The sequence below is a fragment of the Leptonychotes weddellii genome, chromosome 1, assembly GCF_054177405.1.
Source record: "Leptonychotes weddellii isolate Sample4059 chromosome 1, ASM5417740v2, whole genome shotgun sequence".
Classification (NCBI taxonomy): Eukaryota; Metazoa; Chordata; class Mammalia; order Carnivora; family Phocidae; genus Leptonychotes; species Leptonychotes weddellii.
Window position 1 is genome coordinate 80,042,674 of NC_138369.1, and position 20,585 is coordinate 80,063,258.

At 36.1% G+C, this 20,585-nt stretch overlaps 1 protein-coding gene across 1 annotated transcript in view; it reads left to right on the forward strand.

The window, feature by feature from the left end:
* Positions 1-20,585, forward strand: part of LOC145722701 (cohesin subunit SA-1-like) — a 65,779-nt gene that overhangs the window by 37,613 nt on the left and 7,581 nt on the right. Inside the window, exon 5 of the mRNA XM_081826819.1 lies at positions 15,843-15,966. Coding sequence (XP_081682945.1) covers positions 15,843-15,966 — 124 coding nt within the window. The remainder of the gene's footprint in view (positions 1-15,842; positions 15,967-20,585) is intronic.

The window sequence follows — 20,585 nt, forward strand, 5'->3', positions numbered from 1 at the left end:
TTTTTTTTAAAGATTTTATTTATTTATTTGAGAGAGAGAGAATGAGAGAGAGCACATGAGAGGGGGGAGGGTCAGAGGGAGAAGCAGACTCCCTGCCGAGCAGGGAGCCCGATGCAGGACTCGATCCAGGGACTCCAGGATCATGACCTGAGCCGAAGGCAGTCGCTTAACCAACTGAGCCACTCAGGCGCCCTATAAAAATTTTTTTAAAAGTACGTGGAAACAAATGAAAATGAAAACACAACAGTCCAAAATCTTTGGGATTCAGCAAAGTCAGTCCTAAAAGGGAAGTATACTGTAATACAGGCCTACATGAAAAAGCAAGAAAAGTCTCAATTATACAACCTAACCTTACACCTAAAGGTGCTAGAAGAGGAACAGCAAATAAATCCTAAAGCCAGCAGAAGTAGGGAAATAGTAGAGATTAGAGCAAAAATAAATTATATAGAAACAAAAAATACAGTAGAACAATGAAATTAAGAGCTGGTTTTTTCAAATTAATAAAATTGATGAACTCCTAGCCAGACTTAAAAACAGAAGAGACAGCAAACCCAAATAAAATCACAAATGAAAGAGGAAAGATCACAGCCAACACCACAGAAATACAATAATCATAAGAGAATATTATGAAAAATTACATGCTAACAAACTGGGCAATCTGGAAGAAATGGACGAATTCCTAGAAACACAAATTACCAAATCTGAAAAAGGAAGAAATAGGAAATCTGAACATAACCGCAAAGAAATTGAATCAGGTAATCAAAAATCTCCAAACAAATGAAAGTCTGGCATCAGATAGCTTCACAGGGGAATTCTACCAGAAATTTAAAGAAGAGTTTAATATCTATTCTTCTCAAATTATTCCAAAAAATAGAAATGGAGGGGGCGCCTGGGTGGCTCAGTTGTTTAAGCATCTGACTTAGTTTTGGTTCGGGTCATGATCTCAGGTTCCTGGGATCTTGAGCCTGGCATCAGCCCCTATGCTCAGTGGGCAGTCTGCTTCTCTCTCCCTCTCTCTGTCCTTCCCCCCACTCATGTGCTCACTCTCTCTCTTTCTCTAAAATAAAAAAATATATAAAAAAAATACATAAAATAAAAAAAAAAAATAAAAAAATAAATCTTAAAAAAAAAATGGAAACTCCATTCTAAACTCCTTCTACAAGGCCAGCATTACCCTCATTTAAAAACCAGACAAAGACTCCATTAGAAAGCAGAATTACCGGCCAATATACCTGATTAACATGAATGCAAAAATTCTCAGCAGTATAGTAGCAAATCACATCCAACTACATCAAAAGAATTATTCACCATGATCAAATAGGATTTATTCCTGGGCTGCAGGGGTGATTCAGTATTCATAAATCAACCAACATGCTATACCACGTTAATAAAAGAAAGCATAAGAACCATATGATGCTCTCGTGCACCTGGGTGGCTCAGTTCTTAAGCATTTGCCTTCAGCTCAGGTCATGATCCCAGAGTCCTGAGATCAAGCCCCATGTCAGGCTCCCTGCTTGGCAGGAAGCCTGCTTCTCCCTCTCCCACTCCCCCTGCTTGTATTCCTGCTCTTGCTATCTCTCTCTCTCTGTCAAATAAATAAATAAAATCTTAAGAAAAAAAAAAAAGAACCATATGATCCTCTCAATAGACGCAGAAAAAGTATTTGACAAAATACAGCATCCATTCCTTTTTTTTATTTTATTTTTTTAGATTTTTATTTGTTTGAGAGAGCACGTAAGCACAAGAAGGGGAGGGGCAGAGGGAGAGGGAAAAGCAGGCCCTTGCTGAGCAAGGAGCCTGATACAGGGTTTGATCCCAGGACCCTGGGATCATGACCTGAGCCTAAGGCAGTCACTTACCCGACTGAGCCACCCAGGCACCCCAACAGCATCCATTCTTGATAAAAATCCCTCAACAAGGGGCACCTGGGTGGCTCAGTGGGTTAAGTGTGTGCCTTCAGTTCAGGTCACGATCCCAGAGTCCTGGGATCAAGCCCCACATTGCCCTGCTCACAGGGAGTCTGCTGCTCCTTCGCCCTCCGCCCCTCCCCCCCTGCTCATGCGCTCTCTTGCTCTCAAATAAAATCTTAAAAAAGAAAAAAAAAACAAAGTAGGGATAGATAGAACAAACCTCAATGTTATAAAGGCCATATACAAACGACCCATAGCTAATATCATCCTCAATGGGGAAAAATTAAGAGCTTTTCTTCTACAGTTAGGAGTAAGACAGGGATGTCCACTCTTATCATTACTATTTAACATAGTACTAAAGGTCTTAGCCTCAGCAGTCAGACAACAAAAAGAAATAAAAGGCATACGAATGGCAAGGAAGAAGTCAAAATCTCTTTGCAGATGACATAATACTCTGTATGAAAAGCCCGAAGGACTACACCAAAAAGTTGCTAGAACTCATACACAAATTCAGCAAAGTTGCAGGATATAAAATCAACGTACAGAAGTCTGTTGCATTTCTATGCACTAATAATGAACACACAGAAAAAGAAATCAAGGAGTCGACCCCATTTGCATTTGCACCAAAAACAGTAAGATACCTAGGAATAAACCTAATCAAAGAGGTAAAAATGTGCACTTTGAAAACTATAGAACACTTAATGAAGGAGATTGAAGAGGACACAAAGAAATGGAAAAATATTCCATGCTCATGGATTGGAAGAACAAACATTGTTAAAATGTCTGTTCTACCCAAAGCAATCTACACGTATAATGCAATCCCTATCAGTATACCAACAGCATTTTTCCTAGAGCTAAAACAATCTTAAAATGTGTATGGAACCACAAAAGACCCCATATAGCCAAAGCAGTCTTGAAAAAGAAAAGCAAAGCCAGAGGCATCATGATTCCAGACTTCAAGCTATATTACAAAGTTGTAGTCATCAAGATAGTATGGTACTGGCACAAAAATAGACACATAGATCAATGGAACAGAATAGAAAACCCAGAAATGGACCCACAACTATATGGTCAATTAATATTTGACAAAGTCAAAAAGAATATTTCCATGGATAAAAGTCTCTTCAACAAATTTTGTTGGGAAAACTGGACAGCAACATGCAAAAAAATGAAATTGGACCATTTTCTTATACCATACTCAAACATAAACTCAAAATGGATGAAAGCCCTAAATGTGAGATAGGACACCATCAGAATCGTAGAGGAAAACACAGGCAGCAACCTCTTTGGTCTCGGTTGTAACAACTTTCTACTAGACATGTTTCAGGAGGCAAGAGAAACAAAAGCATAAATGAACTATTGGGACTTCATCAAGATAAAAATCTGCACAGCGACGGAAACAATCAACAAAACTAAAAGGCAGCCTGTGAAATGGGAGAAGATATTTGCAAACAACATAACTGATAAAGGGTTAGTATCCAAAATCTACAAAGAACTTATCAAGCTCAACACCCAAATCCAGATAACCCAGTTAAGAAATGAGCAGAAGACATGAATAGACACGTTTTCAAAAAAGACATCCAGATGGCTGATAGACACATGAAAAGATGCTCAACATCACTCATCATCAGGGAAATACAAATGAAAACCATGATGACATATGACCTTACACCTGTCAGAATGGCTAAAATTAACAACACAAGAAACAACAGGTGTTGTTTAGGATGCAAAGAAAGGGGAACCCTCTTACACTGTTGGTGGGAATGCAAACTGGTGCAGCCACTTTGGAGAACAGTATGGAGGTTCCTCAAAAAGTTAAAAATAGAACTCCCTACAATCCAGCAATTCTACTACCAGGTATTTAACCAAAGGATACAAAAATATAGATTTGAAGGGGTACATGCACCCTGATGTTTATAGCAGCATTATCAGTGTAGCCAAACTATGGAAAGAGCCCAAATGCCTATTGACTGATGAAGGGATAAAGAAAATGTGATATGTATATATACAATGGAATATTACTCAGCCATAAAAAGAATGAAATCTTGTCATTTGCAAGGATATGGGTGGAGCTAGAGTGTATCGTACTAAGTGAAATAAGTCTGAGAGACAAGTACCATATGATCTCGCTCATATGTGGAATTTAAGAAACAAAACAGATGAATATATGGGTGGGGGAAAATAGAAAAAAAAGAGAAACAAACCATAAGAGAGTCTAAGAGAACAAACTGAAGGTTATGGATGGAGGTGGGTGGAGGATGGGTTAGATTAGTGATGGGTGTCAGGAAGGTACTTGTTATGATGAGCACTGTTTGTTATATATTAATTGATGCATCACTGCATTCTACTCCTGAAACCAATATTGCGCTGTATGGTAACTAGAATTTACATAAAAAATTTGAAAAGAAAGAAAAAATGAGATTTTGGTTATAATGAACTTCTCTATTCTGTTTTCTGTTACATTGATTTCTCATCTTCTATTTATTATTTCCTTTTTTCTGCTTAATTTGGGTTTCATTTGCTCTTTTTCTCAAGGTAAAAAGTGAGGCAATTGATTTAAGGCCTATTTTCTAATATTAGAATTTACTCCTATAAATCTCTCTGTTAGTACTGCTTTAGCTATATCCCCTAAATTTTGGTATGTTGTATTTCCATTTTTATTCATCTCAAAATGCTTTCTAATTTCCTTTTTGACTTGTTTCTTTGACCTGTGGTTTATTTAGAAGTGTATTTAGTTTACAAGTATCCGAGATCTTTCTGGTACTGATTTCTAATAATTCCATTGTAGTCAGAGAATATACTTTGTATAATTTGAATGCTTTTAAACTTGTTAAGATTTGTTTTATGACCCACATTGTGGTCTATCTTGATAAATAGGAAAAAAGTACATACTGTGCTTTTGATTTTAGGTCAAAATCATTTGGTAGTGTTCAAGTCTTTTCTATCCTTTACTGACTTGGTCTATTCTTACCATTATTGAGAGGGATTTTGTAGGAGTACTTTTGTATGCTTGATACAAGTCCGTTATTACATAAATGATTTGCAATTTTTTTCATGCCTTTGGCTTTGTTTTCATTTTCTTAATGATACCTTTTGAAGAGCAAAAGATTTCAATTTGAAGTCTTTCATCCATTTTTCTTCTATGTACCTGCTTTTGATATTATATCTGTGAACATTTGCCTAACCCCAGATTTTCTTCTGTTTTATTCTAGAAGTTTAATAGCTTAATATTTTAAGTAAAAGTATATGGACCATTGTTTTAAGTTAATTTTTGTGTATGTTGTGATATAAGGTATACCTCTATTTTTTACATATAGGTATTCATTTGTCCAGGCACCATTTGGTGAAATGCTCCCTTCCTCCAGTTGAATATCCTTGGAGTTTTTGGGTTTTGTTTTTTTAAGTAGGCTTTCAGGCCTGGCATGGAGCCCAACAAGGGGCTTTAACTCCCAAGCCTGAGATCAAGACCTGAGCTAAGATCAAGAGTTGGACATTTAACTGAGGCACCCATGCACCCCCCCTTTTTCTTAAATAATCTCTATGTCCAACGTGGGGCTCAAACTCACAAACCTTAGATTAAGAGTCCCATGCTCTACTGACTGAGCCAACAAGGTGCCGCTCCTTGGAGCTTTTCTTTAAAACCAAATGAACCCAAATGCAAAGATTAATTTATGGAATTTCTGATCTGTCTGTCCTTACACCCAGACCATCTATATTGATTATAGTAGCTTTAGAGTAATTTTTTTAGGCTTTGAGATATAATTGATGTAGAATATGTAAGTTTAAGTTGTACAGTGTGATGATTTGATTCACATATATATTGTGAAGTGATTACCACTCTAAGGTTACTTAACACCTCAGTCATCGCACATAAATACTTTTTTTTTGTTTTGGTGATTACATTTAAGTTTTACTCTCTTAGCAACTTCCAAGTATGTAATAAATACAATTTTATTAACTGTAGTCACAATGCTATACATTAGCTCTCCAGAATTTATTCATCTTATAAATGGAAGTTTGTACTCTTGAACTAACATCTCCCCATTTCTCTCACTCCCCCGCCTCTGGCAACCACCATTCTACTCTATTTCTATGAGTTTGGCATTTTTAGATTCCACATATAAGTAGAACATAACACTATTTGTCTTTTAGAGTATGCTTTTAAAATTAGGTTGTGTTAAATCCTCCTACTTTTTTTTTTTTTCAAAATTGTTGTGACAATTACAGATCCTTTGCGTTTCTGTGTAAATTTTAGGGTCAGCTTGTCAATTTTTACATAAAAGTTTGTTGGAATTCTGATGGATAATATAATGACTCTGTAGACCAATTTGGAGAGAATTGAATTCTTCACAGTATTGAATCTTCCAACCTATGAATATAGATTGTTATCTCAATTTGTTTAGATATTCTTTAATTTCTCTTAGCTGTTTTTATGTTTTATGCAAAGTCTTTCACTACTTTTATTAAATTTATTTCTAAGTGTTTTCATTTTTTATTCTATTGTAAATGAAATTATTTCCTTAATTTCAGTTCTAGATTATTCCTTATTAATATATAAAAATGCAGTTCTTTTTTTATATTCCTCCAGAATTACAAGATACTTTCATTTGTTGTATCGTTTCGAGATTTTATTTTTACAGGTTATTTAATATTTTGCACATACCGATCATATGTGAATACAGACCGTTTTTATTCTTACTTTCTAAGTCTAAAGACTTTTTCTGTCTTTACTTTCTTTTTTTAACCTTATTGCACTGGCTATAGAATCTCCAGTACAAAACTGAATAAAAGTAGTAAGAGAGGACAGCTTTCCATTTTTTCTGATCCTGAAGGGAAAACAATCAGTCTTTAATGTCATTAGCTTTTAAGTTTTATATTGATATCCTTTAGCAGGATGAGGAAATTCCCTTCTAGTCTAATTTTGTTTGTTGTTTTTATCATGATTGATTGATTTTATTTTTTTGTTTCAGTTAAGATGAAAATACAGCCTTTTTCCTTTGTTCTATTAATTGATCTTCAGATATTAGACCAGTTTTGCATTCTGGGAGAAATTCATAATATCATAATAACATAATCTTTTTTTTTAATGCTGCTGGATTCAGTTTGCTAATATTATGTTAAGGATTTTTGTGTCTACAGTCATAAGGGGGGGTATTAATCTAGCTACAGGCCTTATAAAATACTCTGGGAAGTGTTCCCCCCTGCTCTATTTTCTGAAAGAATTTATTAAAGATTGGTATTATTTCTTTTTTATAATTTGATAGGATTCACCAGTGAAGCCCTTTAAGCCTAAGAGTTTTTTTGGGTGACAATTTTCAATTATTGATTAAACATCTTGTAACAGATCTATCCCAGTTCTTCTTTCTCCCTCTTTAAGATTTTATTTATTTATTTGACAGAGAGAGAGACATCGAGAGAGGGAACACAAGCAGGGGGAGTGGGAGAGGGAGAAGCAGGCTCTCCACTGAGCAGGGAGCCCGATGCGGGGCTCAGTCCCAGGACCCTGGGATCATGACCTGAGCCGAAGGCAGAAGCTTAACGACTGAGCCACCCAGGCGCCCCCATCCCAGTTTTTCTGTTTGTTGATTCATTATGGTAATTTGTGTCTTTCAGACTATATGTCCATTTCATATGTATTGCAGACCTGATGGCATAGTGTTGCTCATGGTATTTCCTTACAATCCTTTTCATTTTTTTTTTTTTTTTAAGATTTTATTTATTTATTTGAGACAGAGAGAATGAGGGAGAGAGAGCACATGAGAGGGGGGAGGGTCAGAGGGAGAAGCAGGCTCCCCGCCAAGCAGGGAGCCTGATGCAGGACTCGATCCAGGGACTCCAGGATCATGACCTGAGCCGAAGGCAGTCGCTTAACCAACTGAGCCACCCAGGCGCCCCCTTTTCATTTTTTTTAAGATTTTTTTTCATTTATTTATTTTAGAGAGAGAGAGCACGCAGGAGCAGGGGGAAGGGGCAGAGGGAGAGAGATTCTGAAGCAGACTCCTCACCATGGGGCTCAGTCTCAGGACCACAAGATCATAACCTGAGCTGAAACCACGAGTCAGACACTTAACCGACTAAGCCACCCAGGCACCCCACTATCCTCTTCATTTTTTCTGTAGGATTGGCAGTGATGTTTTTATTTCTTGTTTCTAATTTATGTCGTCTTTCTTTCTTGTCTTAGTCTAGCTAAAGGTTTATCGGTTTTATTGCTCTTTTTTAAAGATTGAACATTTGTTTCATTAACAGTCTTTATATATTTTTTATTTCATTGATTCTTTTAATCTTTATTATTTCCTTCTGTCTGATTGCTATAGTTTTAATTTATTCATCTCTTTCTAGTTTCTTAAGATAGAAACTCAGATTACTGATCTTATATCCTTCTTCCTTATTTAGCATTTTAAGCTGTGAATTTCCCACAAAGCACTGCTTTTGGGACATCCCAGGACTGTTGATATGCTGTATTTTAATTCTTATTCCATACAAATTATTTCCTTATTTCTTTATTGTGATTTCTTCTTTGATGCATGGGTTGTTAATATTAAGTCTTTTAATTTTCAAGTATTTGGAGCTTTCCCTTAATTTCTGTTGTTAATTTCTAATTTAATTTTGTTGTGGTTACTAAACAAACCTTAAGGGATTTCAATCATTTTACATTTAATGGGACTTGGTTTTCCCCCAACCATTTGAATTATTGAAAAAAAAAAATTCCATGCCAGAATGCCATAGATTCCTGCCATTTTAACACAAAGATTAATAACTTTTTATGAGTAAATGCTTCTCAGTTATTTTTGGTTGATTGCCAGAAAACTGTGAACAAGTTATACTCTTAGACTGTTGAAGGGACATTTAGTGAATTAGAATATAATACTGAGGAATTAATCCAGGTAAAGGAGATCTGTAATAACATTTCTAATACATGGGGCATTGTTTGAGAGCCTTCAAGTCCTTTACATAGGATGTCAAAAGAAAAGAGAAGTATTGGAAAGAAGTAGTATTAATGAGATAACTGAAATTTTATAAAACTGGTTAAAAAAATAGAATTGTCAGATTGGAAAGACTTAACAAATGTTGAGGGTAAGAAAAATATTTCATGTCTAGACATACCGTAATCAAAGTACATAACACCAAAGATTATGAGAAAGGAAAGAGTGTCTGTTATTTCAGTGATGGTAAAGAGTTAAAAAGTTATTAGGCCATAAGAATGAATAATGGAAAAAGAGGTAACTTAGGAAAGATTTTAACAATTTTGAAAAACGAAAAATGTTGTTTTCTAGTTGTCTTTCATCTTTTTATACTATAGTGTAACATTTTAGAATTAATGTCTTCAGAGCAATTCTTACACAATACTGTGGTATGAATTATTATGAGCAAATGGCCATTTTTAACTTTTAGTCATCTTCCTTATATTTCTTTTTTGACCTAACCTGTGTGTCAGGTTGATAGTTAAATGTGAATATAAATTAAAGATATTGTTCTTGTTAATGTATTCTTGACATCCAGCTTTTAATTTTATGCCTCAATTTCTGTTAATAGTAAAATATTAAGGAGTAATGCAGGGTAGCAGATAGCCATGTCACCTGCTCTGTATGCGACTCAATGAAGCAATGCCTTTCTGTGTGTTTTGTCACTATTTTCACTAATAGATAATGCAACAAAAATGAGATGGAAAACATTTCCAGTTGTTTATTATAAAGCTATTACATGCTAATGCATTTTAAGTAACTGATTATTCTGAAATAATTAAGTGAAAGATCTGGATTTAACTAGCAAACAGGAGAATTTCAGCGCTTCAGGTCTGCTTTTAAACATGGGCTGCCTTGTGAAAGATCTGGATTTAACTAGCAAACAGGAGAGTTTCAGCTCTTCAGGTCTGCTTTTAAACATGGGCTGCCTTATAGAAGCCTTCCTTGACCACATCTTCTTTCCTCCATCAATTTGTGTGCTTCTGTGTTCCCTGTACTGCCCCTTTTTAATATTTAACATTTGCTAAAGATATTTATTGTAATCATCTTTCTATAAGTTAAGGTCTTTATTCTTAAGTTCTTGTTCTCAGTCTAATAAAGGAAACAGTATATCTTTTCACTAATTCTTCAGCTGTTCTTTTCTCCCGTGGGCTATTTTTTAAAAAATTCTCTGTAGTTCTGTTTTGGAAAATGTAATTTTTTTAGCCAAATATTAGTGACAGAATTGGTTGAGACATGAATTCATTTTTGTGCTACAATTTAGAAAGCAGCCTTCTTGGCACTTGTAATTATTTCTCACTCTAGAGTTCTCGTGAGATTCCTTGTACGTGAGAGATAATTTTAAGTGTCAAGCGCCCATATTAGCCAAGAGGTACTCTCCAAAATTTATATTGCAGTCAGTTTAGTCTACTTCCTTACTAAGAAAGCATCTGTAAGAGTAGTACAAGAAACATTTCATTAAAATTCACTAGAGTTAAATTTCATTTTGTTGGAAGCAGAAAATAATTTGAATTGCATCTGCCAAGAAAGTAACCCAAAATGAAAATTTAAAGTCCAGATATTAAAGGGTCATATCTCCCAAAAAGGCACACTAACTCTGAGGATCAGTAAATTAGATAAGTTTTTCATAGAATGAACATAATCATTTTTTATGCTATAAAGTACAGTTACAACAAAGGATTAATTACCACAGAATTATTATTTTCTAGGTTTTTTTTTTTTTCTTTTTGAGTTCAAAAGTAAAGTGTATCCTGACTTCAATTTTAGTTATTCATTTCAAGGCCCCTATACCAGAATTAGGAAAATTAGTTCATCTTATGATTGCCTTTATACCTTCACCCTGTTGTACCAACTTTTTTTGCCCCCTCCTTTAATCTTTGCTTTGGAAACTCCCAAACATCTGCAGGTTAAACATTATTTTTCTAAATGGACTGAGGCTGTTGGAAATAGAGATTAAGGTGTTAAAAAGAAATTTAATATGAAAATCAAGGATTAGAGGAATATTTCAAAACATACTGCATTTTTTTTTTTAAAGATTTTATTTATTTATTTGAGACAGAATGAAAGAGAAAGAGAGAGCACATGAGAGGGGTGAGGGTCAGAGGGAGAAGCAGACTCCCTGCCGAGCACGGAGCCCGATGTGGGACTCGATCCAGGGACTCCAGGATCATGACCTGAGCCGAAGGCAGTCGCTTAACCGACTGAGCCACCCAGGCACCCCAAAACATACTGCATTTTTATTTTACACTTCATCTACTGAAATAGAATATTAGTTCATAGAGGGCAGGAAAGCTGTATCTGGTAATAAAAGAATATGACAGAACTAATACCACAGGAGCTTGAAAGAATGATCATTGTTTGTATTTAGAGCAAAAGTCATTGTAAGCATAGAGATGACCACAGATACGTAGTACTGATGCACTTGAGCTCTTTGGACTAAGGAAGAACTCATTGATGGACCACACTAGAAAAAGATTAGTTATTGGTATGGGCCTTCAATAATAGTAGAAAGTAATAATATCTTTTGCCATGTAACAAATTAATACAAAACTTGGCAAAACAGAACAACGAACAGTTACTATCTCATAATTTCTGTGGGTTGGGAATTTAGGAACAGCCTACCTAGGTGGTTTTAGCATCATTCATCTCATTGGATTGCAATCAAGACTTTGGTCCGGACTACAGGCCTTTGAAAGTTTGACTTGGGTTGGAGTACTTTCTTATAAGATGGCTTACTCATATGGCTGTTGGTAGAAGACCCCAGTTACTGGGATGCCTGGGTGGCTCAGTCGGTTAAGTGTCTGCCTTCGGCTCAGGTCATGATCCTGGGGTCCTGGGATCGAGTCCTGCATCGGGCTCCCTGCTCTGCGGGGAGTCTGCTTCTCCCTCTGCCTGCAGCTCCCCCTGCTTGTGCCCTCCCTCTCTCTCTTTCTGACAAATAAATAAAATCTTTAAAAAAAAAAAAAAAAGACCCCAGTTACTCACCAATGTGGAGTTCTCTATAGGGCAGCTAGAATGTCCTCAAGACATGGCTTAGAGAGAGTGATCCGAGAGAGAACAAAGCACAAGTCATAGTCTCTTTTTTGACCTAACTTCAAGAGTCAAAATCCATCATTTCTACCACATTATGTTTGTTAGAAACAAATTACTGGGGCGCCTGGGTGGCTCAGTTGGTTGAGCGACTGCCTTCGGCTCAGGTCATGATCCTGGAGTCCCGGGATTGAGTCCCGCATCGGGCTCCCTGCTCGGCAGGGAGTCTGCTTCTCCCTCTGACCCTCCTCCCTCTCATGCTCTCTTGTCTCTCATTCTCTCTGTCTCAAATAAATAAATAAAATCTTAAAAAAATAATAAAATAAAATAAAATTAATTAAAATAATTATTTAAAAAAAAAGAAACAAATTACTAAGTATACCCACATTTACAAAAATAAGAATTTGTTTCCATAAAAACTATTAACAAAGAGTGTGTGGACGTATTTTAAAACTACCACAAAGGAGTTCTACTTTTATGTGTTATCTGTAATTACATAATATAATTACCTATAGAGAATGATGAATCTCATAGGATAGTATCAGAAGGCAAAGTGGATTGGAGTTTTAGAACCTAAACAGGAGACAAATCACCTAGGGTTTTTTAATAGTAGCAGAATGCGTTATCTGACCACACATAGTCAAATTGTAAGTCTAGAAGGGATATTAAAAATTTTAAAGTTAGGGTGGGAGGGGTCAGACTGGCATCTGAAATAGACAAGGAGTATGATTCCAAAAAGACAAGTTGTATCAGAATGTTGGCAGTGCGAACAGGATCTTTGTTCTAAGAGCATAGCTTTTAAGAGTCTAGTAAACAAGACTAAAAGTCATTAGAAGTTAGGCTTAAACATAGAGGTGGTTATAAAGATTTTGAACAAGATTTCTCTACTGAAAGCTAAGCCTTTACATTCTCTAGCCTTAGGAATTAGACACTCATAATCTCAATTCCAATAGTAATGGTGTTTGTAATGGTAATACCAGTGGTAATGAGAAGAAGAGTGATTGAACTGTGTTTAAATGCAGTTAACATGCTTAGTAGTCTCTGTAGGTTTATTTATTTATTTTTTTTAGATTTTATTTATTTGCCAAAGAGAGAGAGAGCAAGAGCGAGCACAAGCAGGGAGAGCAGCAGGCAGAGGGAGAAGCAGGCTTCCTGCTAAGCAAGGAACCCGATGCGGGACTCAGCCCCCTGACCCTGGGATCATGACCTGAGCAGAAGGCAGACGCTTAACTGACTGAGCCACCCAGTCAGTTAATAAAAGGAAAAACATGGAAATAACCTAAATGTCTGCCAGTGAGAGAATATATAAATGGTTTATAATTTCTCTATATGCAGATAGGAAAACTGAACATCAGTTAAAATTAATTATTGGCTCTGGAGCTATATAAATCAGTTTGTATGAATTGCAAAACATGGTTTGTGAAAACAAGTTGGAGAGGATATCTACAAGACACTATTTATGTAAAGTTTTAAAATATGTAAAACTATACATAAGTTTAAGCATAAAGATAGAGAAGAGAATGGTAGTCATTGAACCAAGAATAGTCATATACTCTTTAGGAGGAAGATGCATCAGTAAGAGGTATACAGGAAGTTTCAACTATAATATTTTATTTCTTAACCAACTGAGCCACCCAGGCGCCCTATAATATTTTATTTCTTAACTGAGTAGTGGATACACATATATTCATTATATTGTCTTCTGTATATTCAATATTATTGTCTAAGAACATTCTTTCACAGTTGTAGTAAAGCAATTTTTTCTGCTGTATTATCTGTAAATGTTTAGATTGATGGCATTTAATTAGAAGATTATAATAGTAAACATTTATGGAAGGTTTAGTAGGTGCCAGGCATAGTTCTAAGTATTTTACTTTTATTAAATGATTTCATCTCTGTGAACTCTAGGCTAGGTACAATTATTATTCCTATTTTATAAATAACAAAATCAAAGAGGGAGGTAACTTGCCTGAAGCTACACAGCTAGTAAATAATGGAACTAGGATTTGAACTTAGTATGTTTTGCTCCAGAGCCATTAGCCTCTATACTGTAGAATCTCTCCATAAGAAAAAGGTATTGGGGGTGCTTGTGTGGTTCAGTCAGTTAAGCCTCTGATTCTCCGGTTAAGCATCTGCCTTCAGCTCAGGTCATGATCCCAGAGTCCTCAGATGAAGTCCTGCATCGGGCTCCCTATTCATTGGGGAGCCTGCTTCTCCCTCTCCCTCTGCTGCTCCCATTGCTTGTGCTCTCTCACTTTCTCTGTCAAATAAATAAATCTTAAAAAAAAAAAAAAGAAAACTTCTGACTCTTGATTTCAGCTTAGGTCATGATCTCAGGGTCATGAGATTGAGTCCCTCATCAGGCTCCACGCTCTTCCTTTAAAAAAAAAAAAAAGGTATTAAAAAATGTAGGAAATCTAAAGATTGTGATTTAGTAGTATGGCTTAGAAGAGAAAATTTCTCACATTTTTAGTCTTGAGCAGTGACAGGGACTTAGAAGGAACTGAGATTTATAGAGAATTAAATACCAGAATGCTAGCACCTTACCTGTTTTGTCACAAAAGAGAAACTAAGAAAAGCTCCTTAATTAACATTAAAATTCTAGCTAAATTATTGCCAGATTAACAATGAATTGACAGACGATTGCCTTATATAAATTGGAGAATTAAAAATTACCTAAAAGTTTAACTTATTTATGTATGATAAATCAGAAACTTTGAAGATCGATCTGCAAAAGAAAGTTAAGATTTACCTTATATTTAATATGGTTTTTTTTTAAAGCTAAAGGTAATAACCTGTTGAAAGATCAGGTAAAAATATTAAAATTGTATTCGTTCATGGTTTACAGATTTTAGAGTAGGAAAATCATCCCAGGAGGGTTATAGTAGATGCTTATAGTGAGATGAAAAGCCATCTGGGCATAGTGCCAAGAACCTGACTTTTGGTACACTTCACAGTATAGTCACCAAGATTATTCCCATTGTGACTAAATGTGAATTATTAGTACAATTACTTTGAGGTTTTGGTTTTGTGAACCGTTGTATATTTTCAAATAATACAGGCTTCTGTCATTTTCCCTTGTAGATGCTAATTTGTGTTTTGGTCATATTTATTTTCTCTTAATTCAAAAGATGTGTGCTAGCTTAAATTCACAATTAGAGGGGCACCTGGGTGGCTCAGTCGTTAGGTGTCTGCCTTCGGCTCACCGAGCCCCACGTCGGGCTCTCTGCTCAGCGGGAAGCCTGCTTCTCCCTCTCCCACTTCCACTACCCCTGCTTGTGTTCCCTCTCTCACTGTCTCTCTGTATTAAAATAAATAAAGTCTTTAAAAAACAAATTCACAAATAGAGAAACAATTTTTGAGTTCTATATTATTCTGTATTTGGATGGTGGTATGCTGGTTTCCTCAGATTTAACATGTTTGTTGACTCCATAATTGTTGTAAGGCTTTCAGAGAGCTCCAAGTGCCATTTCCTAGTCCAATGAAAATAGAATGAAAGCTAGATGATTTCCAAAATTGTTTTTCAGTTTGATACTGATAATTTTTATTTTATAAAAAAAATCTAGGGGCGCTCAGTCAGTTAAGCGTCTACCTTTGGTTCAGGTCATGTTCCCAGGGTCCTGGGATCAAGCCCCACATCAGGCTCCCTGCTCAGTGGGGAGTCTGCTTCTCCCTCTTCCTCTGCCCCTCTCCCTGCTTGTGCTCTCTCTCTCTCAAATAAATAAATAAAATCTTTTAAAAAAAATAGAAAAAAAGAAAACATCTAAAAAACAGAAGATATTCAAATTGGAGGACTTTTGAGAGTGTAGATATAAATACAGCAGTAGGAATAATATTAGTATTTATTACTTGCTGAAAAAATACTTATTATTTGCTGAAAAACTAGAAGTACATTCTAGTTTTGGATGTTAATCTGAGGTTTGTTATTTTTCTCCTCTAGTGATGCTATTGCTGAGATTAGAGCCATTTGTATTGAAGAAATTGGAGTATGGATGAAAATGTATAGTGATGCCTTCCTAAATGACAGTTACCTAAAATATGTTGGCTGGACTCTTCATGATAGGGTAAGTTACTCTGTTTTAGACTTTCATGAAAGATATGCTTGTATGAGGTACTAGAATGCTAGGAATTAAGATGGCAGTGGTTGGTTTTTAAAGAGTTGTAATAATATGGAAATTTAAGATGATACACCTGAATAACTGTTCACTTGATGGCCATGACAAAACTTGAGACATTGACCCATGTAGAAACTCTACTTACTTAGTTGTAATACTGTCTTAAACCAAGTTGACAACCTGGTACATCTGAAGTTTTAAGAGAATATAACATCCTAAGAAACTAATTACCATCTTTTTCTAGTTTGGAGTCAAAAGAAATTCTTTGTTTCTCTTAATATGTAACAAGAAAAACACTTTTTTCTTTTGAATTTCTTAAGGTCATACCACAGTGTTTTATTAGAGTTGAATAGATTTATTGGATTCTAGAATAGTTGATCTAAAAATCTATTTTTATTTCTATGCCTTTAGAAAAGGTTTTGATTTTAAAAGGAATCCCACATTATCAAATCCTGAATAAGTAATCCTCAAAATACCCAAGGGTAGGAGTGACTAATTATTGAAATTTTTATATTGAATGACCTGACATTCTATAACTTGAATTGCCAGATACTCACAAATATAGAAATCTTACAATTTATTTTAAGCTGTGTATTCCATTATTTGAATTGTTAAAAGTGTCATAGCTATTAGAAGACATTTTTTAATGCAGTTATAGCCTTAGACTTTTAAGTCAATTTTGGTAATATTCGAAGACTTATTTTCTATGTATTACCACTAACAGCCTGTAGAGCATTTACTTTTTAAATAGCACCATGCTAGGGGTGCCTGAGTGGCTCAGTCGGTTGAGTGTCTGACTCTTCATTTTGGCTGGGGTCATGATCTTAGGTTGTGAGAAGGAATCCTGTGTCAGGCTCAGCGCTAGGCAGAGAGTCTGCCTGAGATTCTCTCTCCCTTGACCTCTGTCCCTCCTCCCAGGCCCCCTCACGAGCACACCCTCTCTCTTTTTAAAATAAATAAATAAATAGCAGCATGCTAAGTATTATCAAAAATATTTTGAAAACGACAAAATTATGTATATTATAATAAAACAGCCCTTGGGAATTCTACAGGCCATTTTTGCTGTAATTGTTCAGAGTATAGGGAGATCATCACAAGTTAGCTGTTTAACTTCACAATTACTTATTTTTAATTAACGGTTAAAAGGGGCTCTTATCCCCTACTTTATTTGGAGGAATAGTAAGTTAGTACATAGTGAATTTTTTCCTGAATATTTATCTTCCCTAGCATTTCAGAATTCTTTTCTCTACACTAATAAACCCCAAGCGTGATCCTAGGTTTTCTTTTTCTAATCCTCATGTGGAATTCGGGACTTATATGGTTAAGCCTTTTCTCAGGTTTATCCAATTAAATTTTATACATTGTGAGAGAAAGTAGAATTATACAGCATGTCCTCACAGGTGTACACACATGGCTAAATGCAACAAGACAAACTTTTTAGTAGGAATACATTTAAAGTTCTGCATTTTGTTCCCCACCACTACCCTACCAGTTTTCCTCCTTCTGAAAAACATGTATTTTTTGTGGCTTACCAAAAAACAAACCACCATTATTTTAAAATCATTAAAGTCTGTAGAAGCTTTCTGTCCAGATAAAGGAAGAGGGAGGTAGGTAGGTTTTGTTTATTGTTGATAAAATGATATAAGGATACTGTTTTCAGTAGAATGTTTTTATAAACCTCTTTTATAATCTCCCATTACTTCATTTAGAAAAGCTGTAAGTATTAATCCCTTCTCAGCTTTCCTTTTTGTCATTCTAATATCACTCCAATCTTGTACTTTTTTTTTCCTCTGAGGGGTATAGTCATTTGCTTTCTCTCCTTTTAATCATCCATTTGAAACTGCTTATTCTATAGGCTATGGCCTATGCCTTCAAACTGTCCTGTGTCTTTTCAAATGAGCTGATAAAATTCTTGTCTTTTTTTTTTTCTTAAGATTACATTGTAATTGTAAATTGTAGTTTTTCAGTTTTATTGAGATATAATTGACATAACATTATATTAGTTTGGTGTACAAAATAAAGATTTGATACTCCTGTGTCTTGAATTTAGAATATCAGTCTACCGTCCTCACTAAGACAGACTTTTTTTTTGATATTGCCAATTTATATAAATTGTATAGTGTAAGTTTTAGTGGTAGAAAGTAATAGACAGCAATTTCTAACAACTAAAGGAGTTATTTATTAGAAATTCAGTTTGTTTTTCTGTTGACCAAAACTTCTTTCTAAATTTTCTACCCATTGGTTTTTTAGTTCTTTCATTGTTGGTGACACAGAATAGGTCTAATTTTTTTTTTTAATTTTATTTTATTATGTTATGTTAGTCACCACACAATACATCATTAGTTTTTGACGTAGTGATCCATGATTCATTGTTTTTGTATAACACCCAGTGCTCCATGCAGTACGTGCTCTCCTTAATACCCATCATTGGGCTAACCCATCCCCTCAACCCCCTCCCCTCTAAAACCCTCAATTTGTTTCTCAGAGTGGAATAGGTCTAATTTAAACACAACTATAGTAATCTCTGTGTTTTAGAGTAAATATCTTAATCCTTTTATATTTATGCTCATGACACTAGATTACCTTTCTCTTTCCCTTACAGTTTGTCAGTATTGCTCTGTATTGCCTTCACTTTTAGCTTATGTGTACAGTTCTACTTTGTAAATTTTCATTTTTGGGGGGGGGTGGGTAGAGGGAGAGAGAGACTCTTAAAGCAGGCTCCACACCCAGCATGGAGCCCGACACAGGGCTCTGTATCACAACCCTGAGATCATGACATGAGCCAAAATCATGAGTTGCACACTTAATGGACTGAGCCACCCAGGCACCCCCAGTTCTTCTACTTTCTTGTATATGCTTGATTCCTCATATCAAAATCTCTTAGAGCTTGGGTGGGGTCTATTTCTGTTAGTCCACCCCATTTCATCTTTCTCTGTTAACACTTTCCCTGCATGCACCTCACTTATGCTACAGAACTAAGGACCCTGTCCCCTCCCCTGAGGAGATAGATTTAATAGTGAATTTCGCCAGATGCCATATGACTCAATGTGTATAAGCAGGACAAGAAGACCCACACTGAGCCTGAAATAGGAAAGATATTCCCACACAAGGCGGTTACCCCAGCCATGATTGCAAAGGCTCATCTCTTGATAAGGAAATGTTCCAGGCCCATGGACCATTCTTAGAAAAAGACTATATACAGAGGACTGCCTTTCCCTACAGTCCACACCTCACCTCTACTTGGCCACTGAAGTGGCAGATAAAGCATATCAAATCCTGTAGGACCATTGCCCACCCCAAACTTGGAGCTGGAGTTGGGTCCAATAGGGTCCTTGAACAACCTATATGGATGTGGATTTCTCATAAAGCTTCCCTGTCATTTGGAGATGGGCACTTTACCAGGGTGATTAAGAGAGCCACACCCAGGAGGATGATTAGGCTTCTCTGGAGAATTATCTTCAAGTAGGAACCCCAGGTGTCTGGATTAAGCCAACTAAAAAGTTTAAAAAGTGAGTCTGAGGGGATTGTGAATGTACTGCTAATAACCATCCCACCTGTGTATGGATATTCACCAGCTCATTATTTAACTTAACCTGAATTGTTGACATATATACAGCAAGAAATGCTGGCAGTTACAGAAACACCACCCTCTTCTGCCACCAAATGATTGAGGGCTGTCTATCACCATGTAGGCTAGTGAGTTCACTGAGTCCTGTTGATCTTCTATGGCTTAGATAGTAGCATTAACTACTTCTGCATGGTTAAGGACAGTTGTATACAGTTTTTTTCTAGAGCCTGTATACCTATACCCAGTATTAGAATTTGGGTAATTGAATGAAACCAGTGGTTAATTTGTCTTCCCGGGAGGGAACTGTATACCACTCTGTGGTGTGTTAGCAAAGTGGGTCCTTTCCAGCCCTCTGTGCAGTTCCTGACATGGATAATGAGGCAATAAAATCTTTCCCTTGGAGGCATACAGTCTGTTGTCCATTGGAGTCCACAGAGAAATATGTAACCCAGAGGGATGCAGGTGATATCCGCCAGGGATTTGTTTTCCTAATACTGACTAGTTCAGTCTACTTTTGCCTTGTGGTTGCAGAGAGAGAAAAGTTAACGTATTGGACTTCCAATTCCAAAATGTCAATATAGATCAGTAATAACCATTCTGGTACAGGGGTCTTTTTCTGTCACATCATAGATAATATTAAAGTAGGGGACTCTGGAGTATACCTACATCTGGACCTGTCTTGAAGGGCTCACCTGGTAATTTGACCCATTGATAGCTTAAGGAAGGTCTGAGTAGTTGTGTATTGACCAGGCCCATTACAGTGGGAGTGCAGGGTAAGAGGAACTTTATTCTGGAATGACAAATCCAGCATTGGTTAAGTTTGCCTTCATTCACTATGGCTGTACTGATTTTTATCAAAGTGTTGTTGTACCAGGCATTCTGTATCAGAGGATTCTGCAGAAATGAGAAGAAAGAGTAATATTCCTACCTGTTTTCCACTCCATGAACCTCCTGAGGCCAGAGATGTCCTGGTCTGCTACTTGGGGTGCTAGCTTCCTGG